The sequence below is a fragment of the Benincasa hispida genome, chromosome 11 (assembly GCF_009727055.1).
Source record: "Benincasa hispida cultivar B227 chromosome 11, ASM972705v1, whole genome shotgun sequence".
Classification (NCBI taxonomy): Eukaryota; Viridiplantae; Streptophyta; class Magnoliopsida; order Cucurbitales; family Cucurbitaceae; genus Benincasa; species Benincasa hispida.
The window spans coordinates 64,911,770-64,936,746 of NC_052359.1; the positions used below are offsets into that span (position 1 = coordinate 64,911,770).

The window sequence follows — 24,977 nt, forward strand, 5'->3', positions numbered from 1 at the left end:
TATAGACAATTTAGATTATACTCATTTCGTTGACATTTTATTTAATGTATATGAATTATATTTAGTAATTTGGACATTCGATCATTCATCTCCACATTGTTGTACCAAATAAATGGAGTAGAGAGATTTAAACTTTTAATCTAAAAAAGATAGTATATGTCAATTATAATTGAGTTAAACTCACTTTAATAGAAATTTAATGTATGAAATTAAGTATACTTAGCTAAAAGATTGTTCGATCTCTCACCCAACATGTTGAAGTAAAAGAGAAAAATCAAGTGTAAAAAAGTATTTCATTTATTTTTAATCAATAGCAAATTAAAATGATTTATTAGAGGTGTTTTCAAATATACAAAAATGAGTCAACTATTTATAAATATAACAAAATATCACTCTATCAGTGATAAACAATAAAAGACTACTATCATCTATCAGTGTCTATCACTGATAGAGTGATATTTTTATAGACAATGATATTTTACTATATTTAAAAATATATCCATCAATTTTATCATTTAAAATAATTACCTATCAATTTTGTCATTTAAAAGAATTACACTCGTAGTTATTTATTTTCAATATACATTAATATATATGAAATTGTAATTATTTAATATTCACGACTGATATTTCTATTGAATTGCTTTTCGACCCAATTAATAAAGTAAACCGTTAATTACAGTATGTGGATCCTTTTTGTTTTTACTTTATATTTTTTCTGTTAGAACAGAATGTGAATATAGTCTAGACCTATAACGAAACAAAAATTTGACTTTTAGTTGTACTTATATTTTGATTGAATTAACAGACAAAATTGTTTCACATGCATATGAGATTAAAATTTACCTTTTTTAAGGTTATGTCCGATTGGGTTCACTTGAGAAAAAAATATTTTTTTAAAAAAATCATTTTTATTTAAACATTTTTTACAAAAATTGTTGAAAATACATGTCAAATACTTCAATTTTTCTTTTCCAAAATGACTTATTTTTTAAATTAAACACTTGAAAATGTGTTCCAAACATAAACTTAGACACTAAATAAATACCATATTGATCAAATCTAGAACTAAGGCCACTTTTTCGAATGTAATTATTTGTAACATATGTAACGTATGAGCATAATTAAAAAATGTTTAAATGAATAATCAATACATATCAAAATGAAATTAGTTTAATGATAATTGGCATGGTCTCATTTTCTAACATTGGGAGGTTTGAATCTCGTTGTACTAATAAAAATATATAGTAAAAATTGTAAAACATTTGGACTTCTTCAACATTGTTCAAGTACTCAACATTTTTTTTATAATTTTTTTTAATATCAATTTATACCTTTAAACTTTAAAGGTGAATTAATAATTGTATTAATTTGAATCCTAAACATTTGTAATTATATCAATTTACACTCCTTCATTACGTTTCATTTGAAAAAGTCTCGTATGAAATTTATAATTGTATTAAATAAACCTTAAGCTTTCATAAATAGATTAATTTAGATTTTTAGTCGGAGTTTCCTTTGAAAATCGTTCATGCATATATTCTAATCATTCATTTTATAAAACCAACATTTGAAGAAGTCTACACACGTTTGAAAATCAATGCATAGAAGATTTTCTAAGGTAAATATAATAAAAAAAAATATCTAAATTGATTGACTAATGAAAATTTAGGAGTTCAGTTGATTCAAACCATAAGTTCCACACGATATTGGTCGAACAAAGTCTGAAAGATAATGTAAATTGATGCACTTACAAAAGTTCAGAAGTTAAATTCATAAACTCTCAAAATTTAGATGTATAAATTGATATTTACTTTTTTTTTCTACAAATGTTCTTTTTCTCCATAATTTAATAATAAATTAGGTGAGAAATGGAACATTTGACATTTTAGTCGATAATAATAGAATACTTTCATTAGTTAAGTCACACTTTTTACCATCTTTTAATTATAAATGATAACCTTTTAGTACTTAAATAGTATGTCTGAATTTTATTTTCTCATTTATAATTTAATATTATTGGAAAAAATTCATATCCAATTGTAATTAACATATGTACTACCTATTACAAATTTATCTATATCATTTATTGTGCTAAAAAAAATTGTAATTTAAAAATAAGTTATAGGATGTAAAATAATAAAATATAGTAAAAGCACACTAATAAAAGTAATAATTATTATTAATGACTCATGAGGAGGGTTAAAGATGGCAAAAGAGGCAAGAGAATTAATCTTTTTTTTAAAAAAAAAAAAAAAAATCTCTATCTAATTAAAAGAAAACCAAAATTAATTTTTATAACTTATTTTTATTTCTATATAGAAGACCAAAATTATCTTATAATTACAAAAAGGAGAAAAAGAATGTAATGATGGAAAATTTAAAATAGACACGTTTATGTTATAACTTTCCGTCGAAAAGTTCCGTTCATCTTCGTCATATTCCTTGGATGGCGCCGGATTAGCGCCAAATATTGAAAAGACAAAAGTAGCCTTATGTTTTCACAAAATGACGTCAAGGACAAATGGAGAGAGAAGCGGAGGAAGAATGAGAAGGAAGAGGAAGAAGGCGCGTGGCATTCCTCACTTCCAGAAACCATTAACGCTATTAGCATAAATTCCCTCACAAGGGACACACTCTCCAATAATTTCTCTCTTTGGGGCCTCTCTCTCTCTCTGTTTTTTTTGTTTTCTTCAGTTTCCGATCTGAATTTCCCACATTTCCATCTTTTCCTGAAAGTTTTGTCGTTACGGATCCGCCTTTCTCGCCCTGACCTTCACCCAAACTTGATTTCTTCACCGTTATTCAGTTTAGAAGACAGAGCGATTTGGCTGTCCGTTTTTGTAACTGGTAATTGAACATTTTGCTTTTCACTTCGCCGGACAGTTCTTTCAATTGGGGCTGTGTGTTAACCCAAATTCTGCCATTCTCTTGCTCTACAGTGCTCGATTTCATGTGGGTGTCGTGAGAAACCGCTAGAAATGGCGTTGTGAAGGTTGTTCTTGGTAAGCATTTCGGCCCCAGATGGTCCTTTTGGGAGCTTGGTTTTGCTTCACAGATCTGCGATGGAAGACGTTAAAACAGAGCTTGTTCTAGCACTCCTTCTTGCTGTGATTTCTGTGGGGTTTGGCGCTACCGACCCCAATGATCTTGCTGTTCTCAATGACTTTAGAAAAGGGTTGGAAAATCCAGAGCTCTTAAAATGGCCGCCCAAAGATAACGACCCATGTGGCAACAAATGGCCCTATGTGTTCTGCCATGGTTCGAGGGTTTCCCAAATTCAGGTCCAAGGTTTTGGACTGAAGGGCCCTTTGCCACAGAATTTCAATCAGCTTTCTATGCTCTGGAACATCGGTCTTCAGAAGAATCAATTCTCCGGTCCCTTGCCATCGTTCAGTGGCCTGAAGAATCTCCAGTACGCGTTCCTTGATTACAACAATTTCACTTCGATTCCGGCTGATTTTTTCACGGGCCTCGATAGTTTAGAAGTTCTTGCTCTCGATGGGAATAATTTCAATGGTAGTTCTGGGTGGATGTTTCCACCGGCGCTGAGCAATTCAGCTCAGTTGATGAATCTTACTTGTATGAGTTGTAATTTGGTTGGTCCCTTGCCGGACTTTCTTGGCTCTATGTCCTCTTTATCTGTGTTGTCGCTTTCTAACAATAGACTCACCGGTGGAATTCCGGCGAGTTTTAAGGGTATGATATTGACGAGGTTTTGGTTGAATAATCAAGTGGGAGATGGAATGAGTGGTTCTATTGATGTGGTGACGACGATGACCTCGTTGAATAGTTTGTGGCTCCATGGGAATCATTTCTCAGGGACTATTCCAGATAACATTGGGGATTTGAGTCTTCTACAGGATCTGAATCTGAATGGTAATGAATTTGTTGGTTTGATTCCAAAGAGTTTAGGTGATATGAGTTTAAGTCGTTTAGATTTGAACAATAACAATTTCATGGGTCCAATCCCAAAGTTTAAAGCATCAAAAGTGAGTTATTCTTCAAACCAGTTCTGTCAAACTGAGGAAGGGGTTGCTTGTGCCCCTCAAGTCATGGCGCTGATCGAGTTTCTCGGCGCCATGGGTTACCCTTTAAGGCTTGTCTCTTCTTGGACTGGGAATGATCCATGTGAAGGCCCATGGCTGGGATTGAACTGCAGATCTGGGGATGTCTCTGTCATTAACTTACCAAAGTTCAATTTGAATGGGACCTTGAGTCCATCACTTGCAAATTTAGTTTCTCTTGCTGAGATTCGACTTCAGAACAACAATTTGAGTGGTTCGATTCCATCAAATTGGACTGGTTTAAAGTCTCTTACTTTGTTGGATGTAAGTGGGAATAACATCTCCCCTCCTGTGCCACAATTCAGTGGCACTGTGAAGCTTGCTACTGGTGGCAACCCATTGTTAGCTGGTAAGCAATCCCCATCGTCGGGAATTGGAGGTTCACCTCCTTCTGATAGCCAGTCTTCTCCAAATACAGAACCGGGTTCTAATTCTGGTAATGGGATAGGACAAACACCTACTCGTTCCAAGGCATCTATAATAGTTTCTACTGTAGTTCCTGTTGTAAGTGTGGTAGTTGTTGCTTTTGTTGCTATTCCTCTGTGTATATATTTGTGTAAGAAGGGGAAACGCAATGGCCAGGCTCCAAGTTCTCTGGTCATTCATCCAAGAGATCCATCTGATCCCAACAATTTGGTTAAGATTGTTGTTGCCAATAACACAAATAATACTACATCTACCGCCTCGGGAAGCGGTTTGGGAAGCAGAAACGACAGTGGAGTTGGTGATTCTCATGTCATTGAAACTGGAAATCTAGTCATATCTGTACAAGTTCTACGAAACGTGACAAATAATTTTTCTTCAGAGAATGAGCTCGGTCGTGGCGGATTCGGAGTAGTTTATAGGGGAGAATTAGATGATGGAACAAAAATAGCAGTCAAAAGAATGGAGTCAGGTGTAATTAGCAGCAAAGCATTGGATGAGTTCCAATCTGAAATTGCAGTTCTTTCGAAGGTACGGCATCGTCATTTGGTATCGCTGTTAGGATATTCAATTTCAGGAAATGAGAGACTTCTCGTTTACGAGTATATGTCTGAAGGGGCTCTCAGCAAGCATCTGTTTCATTGGAAAAGCTTTAAGCTCGAGCCTCTTTCTTGGAAGAGGAGGTTAAACATTGCCTTGGATGTTGCTAGAGGGATGGAGTATCTTCATAGTTTAGCCCATCAGAGCTTCATCCACCGGGATCTCAAATCTTCAAATATCTTACTTGGTGACGATTTTAGAGCAAAAGTTTCTGATTTTGGATTGGTTAAGCTAGCACCTGATGGTGAAAGATCTGTAGTAACCAGACTTGCAGGGACATTTGGTTACTTGGCGCCAGAATATGCTGGTAAGCTTTTAAATTTTTACGGATGAAATCCAAAATCAAAATCAATTAGCAATAGAATTTGGGATGGCTTTTGTATATATTTTTAAAAAGTAGACTAAAGGATAAAGAATTTGTTAGTAATAAAACCCTGAAGCAACTCATTTTTCTCATTGTTATGTTAGTTTCGTATCTGACTTCCACTTTCATGGTTTCATTGATACAGTGACAGGTAAAATTACTACCAAAGCCGACGTGTTTAGTTTCGGTGTTGTGCTAATGGAGCTATTGACTGGACTAATGGCTCTCGATGAAGATAGATCTGAAGAAAGTCAATATCTTGCTGCGTGGTTCTGGCATATAAAATCAAACAAGGAGAAGCTGATGGCTGCTGTGGATCCAGCCTTGGGTTGTAAAGAAGATATATCTGAAAGCATTTGCATAATTGCTGAATTAGCTGGACATTGCACTGCAAGGGAGCCTACCCAACGACCTGATATGGGTCATGCTGTAAATGTCCTTGCTCCACTCGTTGAGAAATGGAAGCCAATTGACGACGACACAGAGGAGTACTCTGGAATCGACTATAGCCTACCCCTTAACCAAATGGTGAAGGGTTGGCAAGAATCCGAAGGGAGCGATTTCAGTTATGTCGATCTGCAAGACAGTAAGGGTAGCATACCATCAAGGCCAACTGGGTTTGCAGATTCATTCACTTCGGTCGATGGTCGTTGAAGGAGGTACCTTGATGCTCTTCTCTTTCCCTCATGCTTTTCTTTAGTAGGTGGACAGCTGGTTGTGTGTTCAATCTGTTTCGATACAATTTGGAGATTTCTGATGCCAGAGAAATCTCAAATGTAGGTTATGGTCTTTCTTTTGATAATGTGGATGTAGATAGATATCAATGGTCCTTAAAACTGGATAGTTACCCTTTCTTTTTCACTTTGTGCTTGTAAATTCCTTGTTCAACAGACTTGCAAGTTACAATGTTCTCTTGTTGAACTTCTTGCATCTTGAGTTCAGAAAATGAATTTACACTTCTGTTTGTTCCTTGGATTGAGAAGGGGAGAAGAGGCAGAGGGTAAGAGAGGGAAAAGTTGTTCAAAGACAGAATTGTTTTGATAGGAAAAAACAAGTTATATTGGTATGGAGCTTGCAGCAACTCAGAGACAGAATTCTAGCAGCTACGTTGAGATGAAATCATATTAGGTTCTTTTTGCCCTTCAACTTCTATATATTCTATTTTCTATTTTGGTCATTGACCTTAAATTTTGATTATAGCCTTCAGAAAATGTATTTTGTTTTGTTTGTTCTTTCATTTTTTAAAAATTTTTATTAGTCTACCATTACTCGTTAAATTCTTCCTTTTGACTGCTGTCCTACAAATTTTATTCCTAGTTTTTGAAATTATGATGTGATACTATAAACAATCCAACCAACTACACCCACGACCAAAATGTTAGATGTTCAAATTCTCGCTCTATGTCTTATCTAAATTGTCAATATTATTGGTTCTACTAAAGGGATCAAATGTAAGGTTTAAGCATTTATAGTTAGAATTAGAATTTTTGTTTCTTTAAAGTTCTTATAATTTTTGCGGCTCTCTCATTTTTCTCTAAAGTTTTTATATGTATTTCTAATTTTATTCTCTCTAAAAATTGTAATCATTTTTCGTACTTTGTCTCCTCCATTATATTTCTAAATCTCACTAACTTTTTTTTTTTTTTTTTTTTTTTTTTTTTTTTTTTTTTTTTTTTTTTTTTTTTTTTTTTTTTTTTTTTTTTTTTTTTTTTTTCATTTTTTTTTTTTTTTTTTTTTTTTGAAAAATTTTACCCTCTTGATCTCAAGATCTCTAAGAGTAAGGATAGGAAGAAAACCTTAGGCCTGTATGATAGAGGATCTGAAAACAAAAATTTAAAAAAAGGTATTAAATAGAAACAGAATTATATTTCATGTTTTTAGATATATGTTTGATAGTAGAATTCAATTTTCTAATTTAAATAATTGCAAACTCTTTGGTAGCAGAATTTAGAAATTGAATTCCAATTTAAATAATTGTAAACTAGTTATAGTTACCCACTAAATATTAGTTGATAATAAATTTTTAGGGTAAATTGAAAATTTTGTTCCTATGGTTTGGAAGAAGTTAAAATTTAGGTCTTATGATTAATTTGAATTTACCCTAGTGATTTGACAAAGGCTTTACAAATAGTCCCTATGGTAGAGATTATTTAAAAGAATTTAACAAACTATAAAGACTATATGTGAAGTTCTATCAAAACATAGGAACTAAAATCTAAAATTTAAAACTATATGGATTAACTTTTAACTTTATCCTAACCAATAGGATCAAATATAGAATTTAACCTAATTTATAATATATTACATAATAAATATATTTTTAAAAAATAAAATTGAATTGAGTTTATAATATGACATATGTTATCTTTTTAAATGCTTTTAACATTATTTAATATAATTATGTATTTAAAATTTTAAAATTCAAATTTAGATATAATGAAAACATAAAAATGTTGTTTTCAGAATTTGTATTGTTTTGATCATAGATTTTGAAAACTGTTTTCAGAAACAAAATTCGGATTGTCTATCAAACACATATTCACTAAATTCAGTAAATCTGAAAACACAAATCAAAATTTGGATTGCAAACCAAATAGAGCTTTAGCTTTCTATTTCTCTCAACTTTTTTATTTCCCTTCCAATTTTTTTTCTCTATATCCCCCCCCCCCCCCCCCCCCCCCCCCCTCTCAATGTAAGGTCCTTTGTGATGTTTTAAAAATATCTTTGAAAACAAAAATTAAACCCTCAAAAAATCATTTTAATATTTCAATAGTCTCTTTTACAATGGTAAATGTTAAAAATCACTCTCAAATATATTTAAGTATCGAAGTTTTTTTTTTTTTTTTTTTTGTAAGTTCGGAGAATAGAAAGAAAAAGAAGACGAATGACTTTAAATTTGCTCAAAAATTATAATTTAAACTTTTTCATTACAAATGAGAATCTTTTGAAATTGAAATGAATCCTTCACATCAATCAATTATTATCAATGAAACTATCACCAAAAACCTTCAAATTTTTAATTTGTCCAAGAAACTCAAACCTCCTCAAAATTTCACCCAAAAAAATAAAAAAAAGTAAATGAAAGCTATAGATGCAATTTTTTCGTTAATTTTTGATAAGGCATAATGTAATGTCCTTAGTAGGGGAAATTCGAACATCGAACCTTGAAAGAAGTAATGCGTGTCAATTATCCTTAAACATTTAGACCAAAATAAATGCATATTATAGTTGGAAAATGGACATAAAAGGAGTATCTGATATTATCTCTAGGATTGAAAGGGTATAAATTATGAGCCACAAAGCTATTGATAGTGAATTATTCACAAATGGGTAAGGCATAGAGATATTTGTCATTCATATCATGATATCCCCTATTGAGAAGGGCAGCCTTGAGAGCCATAGAAATATTAAAGCAGAGAGCTCACCATCATTTGGCGTCTGCCTAATTCCCTAATTGCCTAATTGCTCTCTCTCACAAACCAATTTTCACTAGGACGTATAAAGACATCCATTATCCTTATACCATATATCTTTTTTTCTAATATACAGAATGAAAACAATTATTTTGTACCATATATTTGTATGTCCTAGATTTATTAGTCACTTTCAATAATTTATGTGAATCTAGTTTTCTTTAAAATATATATATAAGAACAATACGTGGCATGATTTTAATGTACTTGACAAATCATACATTATACGTGGCATAATTGTAAACAAATTACAAACATGTAAAGTTTAAATACTACTTTAGTTTCTATATTTTCACAATGTTTATTTTAATCCATGTACTTTGAACTTTTGTTCCTTTGGTCTCTATCATTTTTATCCTTGAAATTTTAAAAACTAACCAAAATGAACATTTTTAAAGCATGAGACCAAAGTAAATAAAAGTTGAAAGTACAAGGACCAAACAAAAGTTGGAGTGAGAGTACAGGTTGTTATGAGTGGCTATGAGTTGGATTGTATGTCACTGATATTTTATATTCATGTCTACTAACTTTGTAACAATGCACTCAGTCCTCATCACTACTAATGCCTCCGTTGTTACTTTGGCCACCACCTTCGGCCACATCTAGCCACCACTGTTGGTGATGAACTCCAACGACCTCTGCTGGCAACCATCTCCACCAACTCCTACAACCATTATTTTAAATTATCAGCTCATAGTATTTTATAGTCGTCATTTATAGTAATTTGACATTAATAAAAGCATTTTTAATATATAATAAACCAAGCAAACTTGTATATAAAGCCATTTTTGAGAAAAAGTTGCCAAACACATGAGTGTTTTTATTTTAAACAATTTTTATAAAAAATATGTTTAAAATGAAAATGATTTTTAAACAAAAATCCAAGTTAATCCAAACAAAAACTTGTATCATGATAATAGATAAGTATGAACTAAAGTTTGGGATGCATAAGGAAATTGTAGAAAATATTTATCAAATAGAGGATTTAGATGGACGTTTATATAATTTTCTTATGTAAGTGGAATTGGCCATTTGTTGGCACATATCATAATATATATATATTTGTCATATAACAAGGCTGGAGAGTGTGGACATTTGTTATATATTTTTGTGTCAACTATGTAACATGACCATAATAGTATAATTACATTTCGAGAATATTTCACTTACAATATAAATCCAAACTTGTTTTGTTTCAATGGACCCAATATAATTTTGTCCGACTTAATTAGATACGTCACATGCAAAAATTTGTAAAATGATTGATTACATTAAAAAAATTGAAATGCACGATCCAAAAACGAACCCTAAACACCACTCCTAAAACTCCCAATGATATATGCATACTTAAAACAAAATACACTCCATAGTTTATTAAAAAAAAGTATAAAATTATTGAATAAAAAAGTTTTCAAACAATAATAATCACAAGATATCACACACATATGAACTCAATTCACACAGACATATTAATTCAGACAAAATAATCCTACACTTCAAACACAAACATATAATTCTACAGACATATAAATTCTATAACTAAAAATATATCAACTCAATTCATCGCCATAAATAATCCATGATAAATGATTATCCCAAACTACAATGATTCAACATCATTCTATTATTCTACCTTCTTTTCAGGTGCAATGATAGCAAGTAGAGGTACTTATGAGATGATGATGAATAGTCACTTGGGTTCGAGAGTTAATTATTAACATATGCAAATTAATTAACAAAATAAATATAATTAGAGAAAAAAAAGGTCCCTCAACCCACAAATTATAAACTTATCAAGTCTTTTTAATTCATGAAATATGAATTGATGCAATAATTAATAAATATAAATCTTTTCTAATTCTATAATAAAATAATAATAAATGATCTATTCGGATAGAAAAAGTTATACATTCTCACTTTATATATATAATTTTATGCAATTGGTCAGAGAGTATCATTGTATATATTAACAATCATGAAACCTGTGGTTTAAATTTCTTCGACTCTTATTATATTAAAAAAAAGTTCTATGCATTTGTATTTTATCGAACTATAAAACACAAAATAACTATCTTCTTTGTTCCAAACCAATCATTCAAGGTTTTTCTAATTATCTCCCTTTTTTTTTTCCACATTTGTTTTATTTTAAATCTCATGCATTTATTGGGTCATGTAATTAACAAAACGTCATTGTGTTTTTTTAGATTAAAAGTCTTTTTAGAATTTAATGAAGATTATGTTTATATGTAGTTCCATACATTTTGTATGTTGACTAACACTACAACAAAATTGGGATTTTATGACATTTAAAAATCATCGGATTTAAAATTTGTGACAGTTATTTTCATTCATTGTATCGCCTGTAAATGTATGAACATCAATGACAATTTTTTAAAAATGTCATAATTGGTCTTCTCATGACAATAAATAAATGTAAATAATGAATAATTATTGACAATTATAAACTGTCATCGTCAAGTTTATTATGACATATTATCAGTGTCATCAATTGAATCCAAATTGGCTTATTTCTGTAGTATTATATGTATTTACGACAGTCCTAAAATGTAAAAAATGAATATATAGTGACATTTTTTTTATCAATAATATGTGAAATATGACATTTCTTGTCAAGAATATTTGATCCATGACAAATATTTTATGTCAATAAATGTTCTATCATAATTCATTTTTATTGTCACATAATTTCATATTTATGATACTTTTGTATTGTCAAAATTATACATGGCTTGATAGTTTGTTATTTCTTTGAACCCTATCATCACACGTGATTTCTATAATCAACTTATCCTATTAAAACACTAAAAAAACAATATAAACATGAAGGACTTTTATATCTGTAATGATAAAGTTCATAGCGTTTTTACAAAGAGGTCGACCAAATAACCATTGGTAAAGGTTTTACAATAAGCTAGCTAAGTACAATCTACAAACAAGCTTGAAATAAATACATTGCAACCAAAATTTTGCCACCAACCCTACAAAAAGTCTTATAAATCAATCAATTGCTTTGTGGTTTCACTACTCCAAATGGATTCTTGCAAAACCTAGTAAGAAAATAAAAATAATTTTAGAGTACAGCTTTACACATCAATATTGACAATGAAAACAATATAAGAAGGTTTTATCCTTTGTAATGTCAATAAAAGGTATCAATTCTTAGCCAAGTTACAAATGCTTACACAACTTTAGCATCTCTAACCCGTAATGTAAAATTCATGTAATTTTTAACATCATTCTCATTCGTCATTCATCATATTCATCTTTCTAGAATCAACAAAAATAATATTTTAACATACCTCGATGTTCTTCCAGCCCTAGCCAAAAAAGAGAGAAATTTAATCTACTTCAACCAATTATTAGTGCATAATATATAACTCAATATATCACAATAAAGTAACAAAAATAACTCACCCTAAATCCTTGAAGTCATTTAAACTAATATCACAAAATTAGATGTAGGTTCTAAATCATGGTTGAAATAGATGTAGAAACAACATACCATTTAATAATTATGAATTACGATGCACAAACATGGAAAAGCTCTTCAGTCACAAAAAAAAAATTATTTATATAAATGTGACAACTACAATTGCAAGTCATAGACATATCGAATGGAATTTGAATGGTTCTCAGGGCTAGCACTTAGTTCAGACCTTCTAACTACCCTTGCAAAATAGAAACTCTTGCTTAAGCGATAGGGTTGGCAAAATTTCCCGCAGGGTTGGGTCTGGGGATGAGAACAAATCGAGGACGGGGTGGGAATGGGGAGGGTATCCCTGACCTCGTCCCAATTAGGCTTATATATATGTATTTAAATTTTTACATTTAGCCTAATCTAAGTCCAACTAAAGTGTCCAAGCCCAAACTAAATAGAATTTTAGAGGATTTTTTTTTAAAAAAAAATAGTCCCCATGGGGAAACAAAAGGGGAAACGGGAAATGGGTCCCCGTGGAGACCCGTTTCCTCGATGGGGGTAAAATCCCCCAACAGGGATGGGGACGGGGAACTCTGTTGTGGTTGATGCCCTAAATCTCGTAGGTTCCTATATTTGTAATTGTATTGTACAAACATCTTATTTATTTAATAAAATATATGATGTTTTATTTCATTTTGAGTTGCACTAACCACAAACCAATAAACTAAGATTTAATATTATATTGTAGCTTAAACGTGTATATAGAGACATACAGGTGGATCATGTTTAAGTGATAACCTAAATGGTCTGTGGTAGATGGATAAGGCTGGATACCTTATCCTGGTGATACTACGAGTATGGCTCGCTTTGTAGATGTTACAATTGTTGTAGAGTGCTACAAATGATCTGATCCTGATTTTCATATGGAAACATGTGAGCGGAGATATCTATACAAAGGAATTTGTATAAGATCGGACCACAAAATGTTTAGTCTCATTATATAACGTCGTTCATAATAAAGAATCACATTTCACCAGGATGATCATAGGTAACATGACATGAATTTTGAGTGAGTTATGAACTCTTGCCTATGAAGGAGGTCATTTGATTTGTATGGGTGAGAATGGTCAGATCGTCGACTCAACGAGTCTACCATTTTGGGGATTCATCTTATTGGAGAGCTAGGAACATAGTTACACAAGAAGGAATTCACTCTTTCCCCGATGTCAGGGTAAGTAAATAAATCGCTCCCTTAAGAACTGATTTTGGGGCTTGAACAATGTAGCGCCACACCCTCTCCTGGCCCGAGAAGAGTTTAATCATAGTTGGATTATGATTTATTGTTCATTAAAGGGATCAGTGGTACTTAAGAAGTTAGATGTAACTATAGGGGCAAAACGATAATTTTGGTCCAGTAGTACTTACGAACAATTTGTGGAAGGTCATGGTACTATTGACTGATTATATCCAATAGACAGAGAAATATATTTGTAGTGCGAAGAGTGCAGTTGTCAACCTTTAGTGAAGTGTGCGACAGTTAATGGATGGTGGATAATTTGATTAAAGGAGTTTAGTTAATTATTCACGTGTCGTTGGAGCTTCAAGATACAGGTCCATGAGGTCTCTTTGATAGCTCAACGAGAATTAATGAGAATTAGTTTTTGGATTAATGTGAATTATTCAAATTAATTGAGAGAATTAATTATATATGATATAATTAATATGTGATATAATTACTATAATGTATTTGATACATTATAATACTAAATATTTATGAGAGGAATAAATATTTGAATATGATTCAAATATTAATTATATGAATTGGATTCATATAGTTAAATTTAATATAAATGTGATTTATATTAAAAGTCATTGGTGAGAAAAAGGAAACTATAGGTTATATTGTATATGAAAAAAATAAATAAATGTGAATTTTATACAAAACTCCATAAGTCTAAATAGAATTACCAATTCCTTTGTATTTCATTTGTATATTAAAATTATAGGTTATATGTTATATTTGATATAACATATAGTTTAATATATATTATATGATAAGGTAGTTATCATATGAATATATATTAAATTATTTATTAAATAAATAAATAAATTTAATTTGATTTATTTATTTATTAAAATTATTTTTTGGGAGGGAGTTACTTTCTTTCTCTCCACTACGTGGGAAGAGGAGTTGAACAGATGTGTTTAGTTTTTTCTCTCCATCTGGGTGGTTTTACAAAATAGTTATGTAATTCTTACGATATCTCCCAATCTTCTCTTCTCACTCTAATTTTTCTCAACCAAAATAGCTAGAGCCCCTACATCTTCCTGGATTCTTACTCAGAGAATACCAAGGTTTCCTTCATGGAGGTGCCTAATTGAAGTTTGAGGGACTTTTCAATTGAAGAACTATTCTTCAAAGGTAAGGGTTCTGAACCCTAATTTATATTTCTATATTTCATTTTGAGCATGCTGTTAATTTCTAAATTAAATGCATAATTTTCTGTTCATCTTTGTAAAATTCTGTGTTCTGTGAAATTGGGAAATCGGGACAATCCTGTGCTCCACTCAAAAACCTTTCATAGAGTTCTATCAATTGGTATTAGAATCATTGGTTTTTATCCCAATTTTTCCTAATTTTAAGAACGATTTTTACAGTGTTGGTGGGTAAATCATTCTATTTATTCATATGATAAATTTTGTGTTGAATGGTTTGCGTTGATGGATGTTTCGAGATTGAGCTGTATAGAGTTATCGCAATTTTTTTTTTTTTTACAAAATTGTTTTGTAAGGGCCCATGTTTTTTTGGGCATTAATTTGTAATTGAGTCTATAATATTTGTTTTAAGTCGTTCGTGAAGTTCCCGGCCAAATTCTTGAAAACAAAAATCGGAAGAATTTCGAAAGAGTTCAAAACTATACAGTGGACGATTGTACAGTAACATCGCGATGCTACGAAGAATCTAGCAAAAAAAAAAAATGTTTACGTTTGCTTTAGATTGTCTTCGTCATAAAATGTTCACATTTTATTGAATAACCTAGCAAAGTATAAATCTTCATATCCACGAGAAGACAATGTAAAGCAAAATCGATAATAGTGAAATATATGCTTTCACATGCCTAAGAAAAATAACAAAAACTAACCACAAATAAAACGATATTTGGTCTATAGCTTTTCAAGTTATGATGTTGCACTTTAGATGCATCTGCAATCAAATGTACATCTTTTGTTGAATAACCAAGCAAAGTATTAATCTTCATATCCACAAGAAGATAATCTAAAACAAATCAATGAAGTTCTTAAACACTTTCACCAATACTTCAAACATGTGATCTGAAAAATATAAATAAAAAAATTATATGCAATACCCATATATATATCTAAAAGACAGTTTTAAAGAGAAAAACATTAAGAACTGATTGGTTTCAGTTTGTAGATAAACCAACTAGGAGGAACTTCCATTGGCGAAGTCTAAGTTTAACCGAATATTTTGTGTGATTTGGGCTTTGAGTTGAGGGAACCTACAGAAGTCTCCAATCATAGTATGAACTCTTTTCTGAACATTTCCACTCATTCTCAAAAATAAAAATGTTTCGAGTAATTATGTTATTGATTTTGGGTAATTGGGATAAATATGTTCCCATGGTTTTGTAAAACAATCTCATTCGCCTCTGATTCAGTTGATACCATAATTGGTTGTGATAAAACCGAGGGATGATTTCATTAGACTGTGGTTATTGTGTCTTATCACAAGATTGTGATTCAAAATTTCAGCAATTTCAGCTAAAGTCCTAACTAAGATACAAATGATCAAATAAAAAATAAGCTGAATATCAAAAATGAAAATGAAATCACCCAAACATCCATTAATTGGTGCAAAGTCTAGAGATCAGTGCAATAACACAAAGAGAAAAGTTTAATTAACATATTACCTTTAGAGTTCCTCAAGGTCTTATATTTCTCATTCTCCATGACGACAGCGAGTCTCTTGTTGATGTTCTCATGGATTGTTCAAGGTTTCACAACCAGAAAGAAAAATGACAGAATACTCCAAAACTAGCGTCGCATGCCAGATCTGAACCACGAAGGCTCACTAAAAGGCGAGATCCGTTTAGATCCCGCTGTGCATCGCGACCAAGAGTACCTGAAGATGAGGAAGAATTCCACACCAGATGGGAGTCGAGGGTTCCCATTTAATGACAGTTAATAAACGTCATAAATCGATGACATTAGAAAACTGTCATAAATGATAAAAATCCGAAACTTGCATTTTTGACACCATTTTGGCACATTTTGTTTATTTATCACAGTTTTTTTTCCCTCTTCTATATCAATTTGGATTACACCCTTGTGTCATAGAAGCACACATTTATTGTAGTGTAATTGAAAAACAAAGAATAGTTATTTTCCTTTGAATCAAATTAATCGATTCAAGCCCTCAAAGCATGTTGCTACACCATCTTAAGAGCTAAATTAGGGAAAATGAAGCTTGTGGAGAATCAAATCGGAAAAGAAGGGATCAAGGAAATAAGAATAATTATTAAAAACATATATCAATTTTCATCTCTGTGTTATATGTTTGATAATGTACTATAGCAAAAGTGAACTTCCATGATATAAGAATGTAGCTAAATTAAAGAAAGTGAAAAAAGTATCATAAATTTATTTTTTTTAAAAAGTACGTTTTTTTGTTTTTGAAAAATTAAGCATGGAAATCTTATATAATTTTAATAGATTAATTAATTAAAAAATAAATATTATTTAATATATTGATAAAAATTCATTAATTAAGAATCAATAATAATTTTAATTATAGATTTTAAAAAATAAGCAATTTATAATTAAAATTAACCAATTAACATATTTAAGGAACATCATATTAATTATAATCTTACTTGATCATGTTTGAAATTAATTAAATTCAACATTAGTAATTTTGAATTTAATTAAATAATATAAGAAAAAATATTTTAATTAACAATATATTAAATAAAAAGTGATAAATGTGATAAAAAAAATATATGATATATTAATAGAGAATACTAAAAAATGTTTTATAAATATGATATGTTGATAATGAATGAAGTAATATAAATTAATCACAACAAATAGTTAAGATTATAAATAATCAAGAAAAAATGTCAAACGGTTTATAGAAATGAAAGAAAAAAACAATGATAGGCATTGATAGACTTTTATCGGCATCTGTCAGTGATAGACCGGTAAACTTCTATTAATCTCTATCAACCTCTGTCAAAGAAAATTAAAATTTTTCTATTTTGTGTAGATAATTTCTCTTATTTTTCTATTTTTGAAAATCCCTCAATATTCAATAATGATTATATGTTTTAAAGGAATGATCAAACTAAAATTAGTCTCAATAAATAATTGATTGATTATTAAAAATAAAATAATAAATTATTATTATTGAAAAATTGAACTAAATTGAACTAATCTTAGTTTACTAATTCAATATATTTAAGATATTGTTAGCTAATTAATTAACAATTTATGTAAAAAATAATTGCATTCATTTGATAAATTTTTATAGTAAAAGTAAGTTAAGTAAATATTTTTATAGATTGTTGTTGATTTATTGAAATAAAGGTTCATATTGATTTTGTTAAATTAGTATTAATTAAGAGAAATTATTTTAAATAATAGAACTACTGAAAATATTTACAAATAATAGTAAAATATCATAGTCTATCTGCCTGCGATAGACCGTGATAAACTACGATTTGTGTCTATTGTGACATAGATAGATATAGATAGTAGTCTAATAGTGTCTATCATAAATAGACAGAAAAATTTAAATTATACATATAATAGTCTATCACGGTCTATTGCAAATAGATAGTGAAATTTTGCTATATTTATAGATATTTTAATTCATTTTCTTATATTTAAAAACAACCCATTAATTAATTAATTATATTCTAAATGAAATTATATATAAAATGAAAAAACAGATGAAGAAGGAAAAAGATAAAACTCATAGTTTTGAAAGAAAATAGAAAACATAAGAAATGAGAATGCCTGAAAATAGCTTATTCTCAAACAAATGATTGAAAACTGTGAAAAAAACAAACATGAGATTTAGATGTCTGTGTCAATTCTCATACAGAAAACTCTAATGAAAATTATTCTCAAACAAATGATTGAAAACTGTGAAACAAACATGGAATTACATACCCATTGAGAAGTGTGGGGCCGTTTGGATTGAGGTTTTCTCAATGTCAGGATGTCTGGGAATAAAATTCCTGGAATTAAGGATGACTGATGACTATGTTTGATTGTGTACGGAAAAATAATGTCTAGAAATCGTATATGTGAAAATTAAAAATTACTATGTTTGATTGTGCAAGAAATGTTATCAACTTTTCCTGGGTATAAGTAATACATTTGTTTTGTGTTGTATAGGAATATTATTAGATCACCCAAGTAAATGTTATTTTTGTTTAAATTGTGTGATCACTTTCAAAATCTTGTGCAATTATAAAGCATATAACTAATAAAAAAAAACTTGCCTTAATTGATTTTAAATAATTAATTTGTGCAATTTTATTTTTATTATGAAATTATTAAAAACAACGTTAAGGCACTATATTAGCATTTATATGGTGGTAGGAAGGGAAAAAAGAGGTGAAAACCCACGCTTCTCAATGGATATGTAATTCTTTCACTTGTGTGGCTAAAAAATGCCTAAGAAATCCATTTTCGAAGATAAATAAACAAAGTTCACCAACCAAACATAGACTTTGTCAGCCCATTCCCATTCCCATTCCCACCCTCTTTTCCCTCCAACCAAATAGCCCATAAGGGTTACTTTTCTTCATGTTAACTTTTTATATATTCCATATTTATATTCATATATATATGGCCCATATTTATATATTCCTATGTTTTAGGATGTTTGTTTCCTAATATATATATACCCCATATGCCATATGTTTGTCAAAACAATAAATCAATTAATTTTTCATTAGAAAATACAAATTATAAATCAAACATCAAACTATTATTCAATATTCAAGAATAATTAATCACACAACAAAATGTTTTCCATAACCATATCTACCATAGAGGTTGAAAGTTGGTCCATTGAAATGTGCACTATAATTTTTTTCGCTCTATTCTTCTGTCGATCCAAACTTGAGAGTATTGTACATACACAAGCTCGTACTAATAAAGGACTAACATCCTTACTTGAATCTGAAGGCGCAAGATACAAAAAGTGATTCTGAAATCAAAAGTTATCTTCCGAGCAAATTGTGAAAAAGAACTAGCAATTGCTCAAATCAAAGCAAATGACCTTTGCTTGCCTTGACAATGGCAAGCTACTTGAGCCAACAGAAAATAACCACATCAGAAACTGGATGGTTCTTTCAGTATCACGATTGGCTCCTATGAATAATCTGAATGTCCCTCCTTGTCATGTAATTGCAACAAAGGCTAGTGAATAACCAAAAGCCGCAGAAGCAAGCAGCCTGCGCCCTCTTTGTATTCTGTGCATACTATCGTATAACATGTGAATCGGAGTCCACAAGGCCGTGAGACAAATTATTAGACGAGTGAAGCTGAGTAAAACAAGGTTCAGTGCAGTTGAAAGGCAAGGAACATGTTATGACAGAAAACAAATTGACAAGTAAAGAAAGCGTAAACTCTAAAAAGTGACACGAAGATTTACATGATTCCTACGGTGTATTAGCTATGTTTACAGGTAAAGGAAGAAAGTAGTTTATTATTTGAGGGGAACATAAAAAAAAATAATGATAACATAAGCATGAATGGGATTAGAGAGTTTATATATGACACTCTCATGCTTGGTCATTCGTAGTGTAAGATAACAGAATTAAGGCATTCTAGTAGAACAGAATAAAGTAATCAGAATGTAAGAGAAGAGACTGGATGTAACGCCCCGGGCTCAAGATTTAAAATCCAAATTTGGCACCTGAAGGCCCCAACATTTCTCATTCCCTTGCATCCTCTGCAACTTAATAACATCATGCTTGTCTTGAATCCTTCCAAAAGTGAAGACTATCCCCAAAAACCAACATGGGTTCTTTCAACATGCTTTTTCCTCATTCACATACTCCGTAGGAAAATTTCAATGCTTGTCTTATAAATATTGTTATAAGTAGTAACTTTTTGTTCTTTTAAACCTTTCTAACTATACTTTCATATTCTCAAGATTTCTCACTCGGATGTAATCTCTGCGGATTCATATCCCTCTCATCAAGGCATAACATAACAGGCTCCCTTGCAATGTTCCGTATCTATTAAGTAACAGCTAAACTCAGACTAAATGTCGTAGTATGGGCCATGAAATGAGCTTAGTGGATTTTAATGCTGACAATAGTAGATTAATAGGAATTGGTGCACACTGCACACTGTTACCAGATAAAAAAAGCTCATAATCAATTAAAGGCTTAAAAATGATCAAGCAATTGAAAATTTGAACATGTGTGTTTTATTCCAGCTGTACCTGTACGGCTCATTGTGCTATAGTTCTCCTGAGAAACAATCAATGTGGAAAGCTTGAACAGAATCCAACTTCTGGTCTTTCAATGAGGTTATGGGCACAGATGATGAGTTCTTTGATGCACAAAATTGCTTGTACGGGCGAACGGCAGGAGGCAACAGTAAATCGGATTGTTTGTTTACTGATAGCAGCTGTCCACATTTACTGCAAGACCAGATTAACACGCCATTAAAGTGTCAAATCCATACAAAACCAAATGTAGAAGCACTGAAATCCCTAGACGCACCTACAAGCTTTTGAAAATAAATTTTGGTAGCTGCAGATCCAAAGCTACAAGAAAGTACCACAAATTAATTGAGAGTATTTTAAATGAAATGGAGAGAGAATATGTCAAGTCCACAAATTCAATGATTGAATGTTACCAATAGAGGATATAGAGCTGCTTTTGCTTGATTTCCAAGAAAATACTGCAGCACCGTGGCAGCATGCTCCTGCATCAAGATATAACGAAATTATCATCTCTCTCTGAGAGAGAGCAACCTCCATAAATGTGAATGAAAGTAGACATTATGAGCGAAGTGATAGGTACCGTAACATGTCTGAACAAATGATGATTTGAAAAACCCCTGGCATGTACATGGCTGCCTCTCTGTTGCAACACAAAAAGTTCTAAATAAACTGCAACAGTTACCAACTTAAGTGCTCAAGTAAGACAACGAAAATCAGTGCAATAAATCAGAACCAGGTGGAGGCTTGGAGCATAGATAATAATTTTAGAAAAATAATCTAAGAAAGTCTAATTGCATTTGTAATGAAAACCATGTCTGCTTGGTCTCAAATCCGATAAAATACAATGATGAACATTGATACAATGATATTCAATAATAGAAATAGAACTTAGTTAGGTCATTAAAAATTATGGCAGAGTGTTATTAGACTCACGCCAATTATTTCATAAATTAATTGGTTGCATATCTTTAGACCATGCAACTGGCAGGTAAAGTACCTCATATAAGGAGTAAAGAACTCCCATAGCATGGTCAGGGAATAACCCAATTCATTGAAAGAATTTTCTTGTCGTCCGTACAGCAGAATAACGAGTAAGGAAATTTGACAATGAATACTTATGCACAAAATAGAGTACCTCGTCAGGAGAAAAGAAAGCGACAGCATCTGGTTCAACAGAACCAACTGGATGCAGTGATACTACAGCTCTAAAAACCGAAGGAATGACCAACTCAATTACACCAGCTTTATCAACGGGAGTAGCACCAAGTGATCCAGGGCTCATCCTAGGACTATGATAGCTATGTTCTTTCAATACTCCTATTGAATTCTCATTTGCTTGAGAGGGAAGGGCTGAAGCTTGTTTTAACCAGTCCAATCGCTCATAAGTGAAAATCTTAAGCTCTGGCACTTCCTTTTCCATACATGTTAGAATCTCTGATAGTGATCTAGAATCATTAAGCTCATTTTGTTTGACATCTGTCACTCCATGAGAAAAACAAGGCTTCTTCAGAGCAGGCTCATTATTCGACCCATTTTCATCTTCAAGATGAGGGAAAAATCGTCTTTTTTGGTCCGTGAAGGCCTTTAAAGCTAACCTATTAACAAGTAAAGCATCAGTTAAAAACCTGAACTAATGGAAGTCAGATAATTACATGATTTTATCTATCGTATTAAAATTTCAGGGCAACTGAAAATGCCCTACTTAAGTAAAAGCAAAAACATTTTCAAGGCCAATTCATTAGTCAACTTCATCTCTCTGTATTAGAAAATATGTTCAATAATTAAAACCATCTGTAGGTGAAAAAAGCAATGTGACTATATAATCATCTCATTGGATCCAAGGGCCTTTAACATTTGGTTACAAGACAAAAATGAACATAAGAAATTAATAATATATGTCGTTTGACACAGGCCATAACCTAATGGTAGCCCACGAAATATCATTTCCACAATGCATCTATCCATCTAACAACTTAGGTTCTTCTTCTTCTTATTCGTTTATTCACTTATTTTTATTTTATAAAATACCAAACTTTTATTGAGAACCATGAAAGAAGATACAAGGGGCATACATAAAGACAGCCCACACAAGAACAGACCAAACCAAGCCTACAAAAAAAAGGTCTCAATCGAATAGAATAACACCTGACTGATGATTACAAAAGGCCTCATAGAGGCCATCACAAGTATTGAACAACTTAATATTTTCCCAGAGAACATCCCAAGACCGATCAAACCATCAAAAGATCCTCCTATTCTTTTCAAGCCAAACACACCCACAAGATTTTTACAAAAAAGAAAAGGAAACAACAGAAGCCTCAAAGGAGTCCAACAACTGACCCCAAATCAACTGCACAAACTGGTAACTCCATAACAAATGATCAACATCCTCCAAAGCTCCTCAGCACAAATGCACCACTAAGGACCAAAACAGGACGAAGAATACCTCAGAATGTGATCCCGAAGTGTTGACTTTGTTGAGCAAAACCTGCCCGGCAAAAAGTTCGTGCTTTTTGGCATTCCAACATTCCAAAGAGAGAAAAATGAAGGGGCTTTTGGGGAGGAAACGAGGCACATAAAGACTAGGAGAAAAAGGATTAGGGAGCCAAAACCGAGAATTACTTCTTCCCTGGCTAATCTGAATATCCCTAATTAACCCCAACACAGCTAAGCTATAACCTCCGATGCTTCCCTATATGTCAAAAGATGGAAACTCACATATATTTATACAAAATACTTGATCAATTATTTCGGAATTAATTAATATCATCAAGCGGAGCCTGGAAGCTCTGTTTCCTGTTACTTCTTTAAAAAGAAAAAAAGTGAATTTGGGAACTCTAACTTAGCCAGTCGAGTCTAAATTACCACGAAGCAATATGAAGAAATGTCAACTTCCAAATTCAAGTAGTTTTCCCGTATACATGGCCTAGAGCAGCTATTTTCCTGGATAGGTAAATGCAAAATGTCTAAACAAACCTGGTTCGGTCAACTGCAGATGCACCAGCCTGGCCAGCTAGTTGACGTTTCCAAGCATAAGCAACCACTGCACCATCAGGACACACTAAAGGCATATGTAGTCCCCAAGAATTACTTCTCGAAAGAAGAGATTCGCTGAGAACACCAGACTCTTCGAGCTGCTTTCCTAACAAAATTAAAAGTAAAACAATTAAAATCTTGCTAATATTAACCCCTTGTTTTCAATTGTATGATCTCATCCATAAAAATGAAATCCCTTCTTCAAATCGTAGATTTAACCCTATAAAAAAATTCTTAAAAAACTGATGCAAAATACCAACTGCACGAAGGTCAAGGAGGTGTTGGCGCATGGAAGCGTCTTCTTTCTGAAACAAGTGGAGGGGCTTCGTGCTTTGATGAGGCTGGGCAGTGACGCAGAGGGCTTCGAGAAGGCGATCAGCACCGAGCCTGATGTCAGCGATGAGACGAGCGGCGTGGCCGAGTCTGTCCATGGCGAGTGCGACCTGCTTCGGCGGCGCGTCGTCCGCAGAGGCGGGAGAGTGAGGAGGAGCAGTGTTAGGGCTCACCGTCGCAGTCTGGCCCTGCGCTGGCTGCTGAGTTTGTCGCATTTACCCTCCGCCGATGTTCACTGCTTCCAATTTCTTTCCCCAAAAGCCTCTTCGGAGGTGTGACCAAGACGACTGCTAATTAATTTCTTAATTTCCACCCTCCCTTTTCTTTTCTTAAAATAATAATTATTATATTTTTTAGATCAAATAATAACAATAATAATAATAATTTAACTTTTTATTTAAATTCATATTTCATTCCCGAAATTATTCAATGTTATGTCAATTCAATTGTGCTATATTCTTTTTGCCAGTGATTAAAAAATGTTTGAATCTCCTTTATATTGTATTTAAAAAATTAATTTTTCTTAAAACTATATATAAAACAAAAAGCATACATATGTAAGAATCCAACTCTTAGAATAACGTTCTTCGAAGAAAAAAAACTTTTAGGATGATGAAACTTATATATACGTAAATGTAAATTTATTAACTTTAGCTCTTCTTTTGAAAAAAAATAATTATGAACCTTAGCATGAATATCAAAATTATATATACATATATAAAATTTACACATCTTTAAATCAATTTTT

The 24,977-nt window shown here is 31.7% G+C and overlaps 2 protein-coding genes across 5 annotated transcripts; one reads left to right on the forward strand and one right to left on the reverse strand.

Annotated features, from left to right (window-relative positions):
* Positions 1–2,552: 2,552 nt before the first annotated feature.
* On the forward strand, positions 2,553–6,685 carry LOC120090233 (receptor-like kinase TMK3). Its single transcript, XM_039047790.1, has 3 exons — positions 2,553–2,850; positions 2,943–5,397; positions 5,600–6,685. The coding sequence occupies exons 2-3, from the start codon at positions 3,066–3,068 to the stop codon at positions 6,106–6,108; spliced, it is 2,841 nt and encodes a 946-aa protein (XP_038903718.1). The 5' UTR covers positions 2,553–2,850; positions 2,943–3,065; the 3' UTR covers positions 6,109–6,685.
* A 12,770-nt stretch (positions 6,686–19,455) lies between these two features.
* LOC120091149 (mediator of RNA polymerase II transcription subunit 27) lies at positions 19,456–24,550 on the reverse strand. Of its 4 annotated transcripts, none has more exons than XM_039049024.1 (8): positions 24,153–24,550; positions 23,837–24,002; positions 21,996–22,455; positions 21,441–21,500; positions 21,274–21,342; positions 21,138–21,181; positions 20,855–21,055; positions 19,456–19,874 (listed from the first exon to the last, which is right to left on the reverse strand). In XM_039049024.1, exons 1-7 carry the CDS (start codon positions 24,442–24,444, stop codon positions 20,872–20,874), a joined length of 1,275 nt encoding a protein of 424 aa, XP_038904952.1. In that variant the 5' UTR covers positions 24,445–24,550; the 3' UTR covers positions 19,456–19,874; positions 20,855–20,871. The 4 variants fall into 4 exon arrangements, with proteins under 4 accessions (XP_038904952.1, XP_038904951.1, XP_038904949.1 ...); XM_039049023.1 differs by having other exon boundaries at positions 19,456–19,883; XM_039049021.1 differs by having other exon boundaries at positions 19,456–19,946.
* Positions 24,551–24,977: the final 427 nt, after the last annotated feature.

What these genes read in the sequence shown, in the direction of transcription:
- LOC120090233 (XM_039047790.1), top strand. Translation starts at nt 3,066, where the DNA reads ATGGAAGACGTTAAAACAGAGCTTGTTCTAGCACTCCTTCTTGCTGTG. An exon ending in CTTGGCGCCAGAATATGCTG is followed by an intron (nt 5,398 to 5,599) that starts GTAAGCTTTTAA and finishes TCATTGATACAG; the next exon opens with TGACAGGTAAAATTACTACC.
- LOC120091149 (XM_039049024.1), bottom strand. Translation starts at nt 24,444, where the DNA reads ATGCGACAAACTCAGCAGCCAGCGCAGGGCCAGACTGCGACGGTGAGC. An exon ending in CCTTGACCTTCGTGCAGTTG is followed by an intron (nt 24,003 to 24,152) that starts GTATTTTGCATC and finishes TAATTTTGTTAG; the next exon opens with GAAAGCAGCTCGAAGAGTCT. An exon ending in CAGCTCTATATCCTCTATTG is followed by an intron (nt 21,182 to 21,273) that starts GTAACATTCAAT and finishes ACTTTCTTGTAG; the next exon opens with CTTTGGATCTGCAGCTACCA.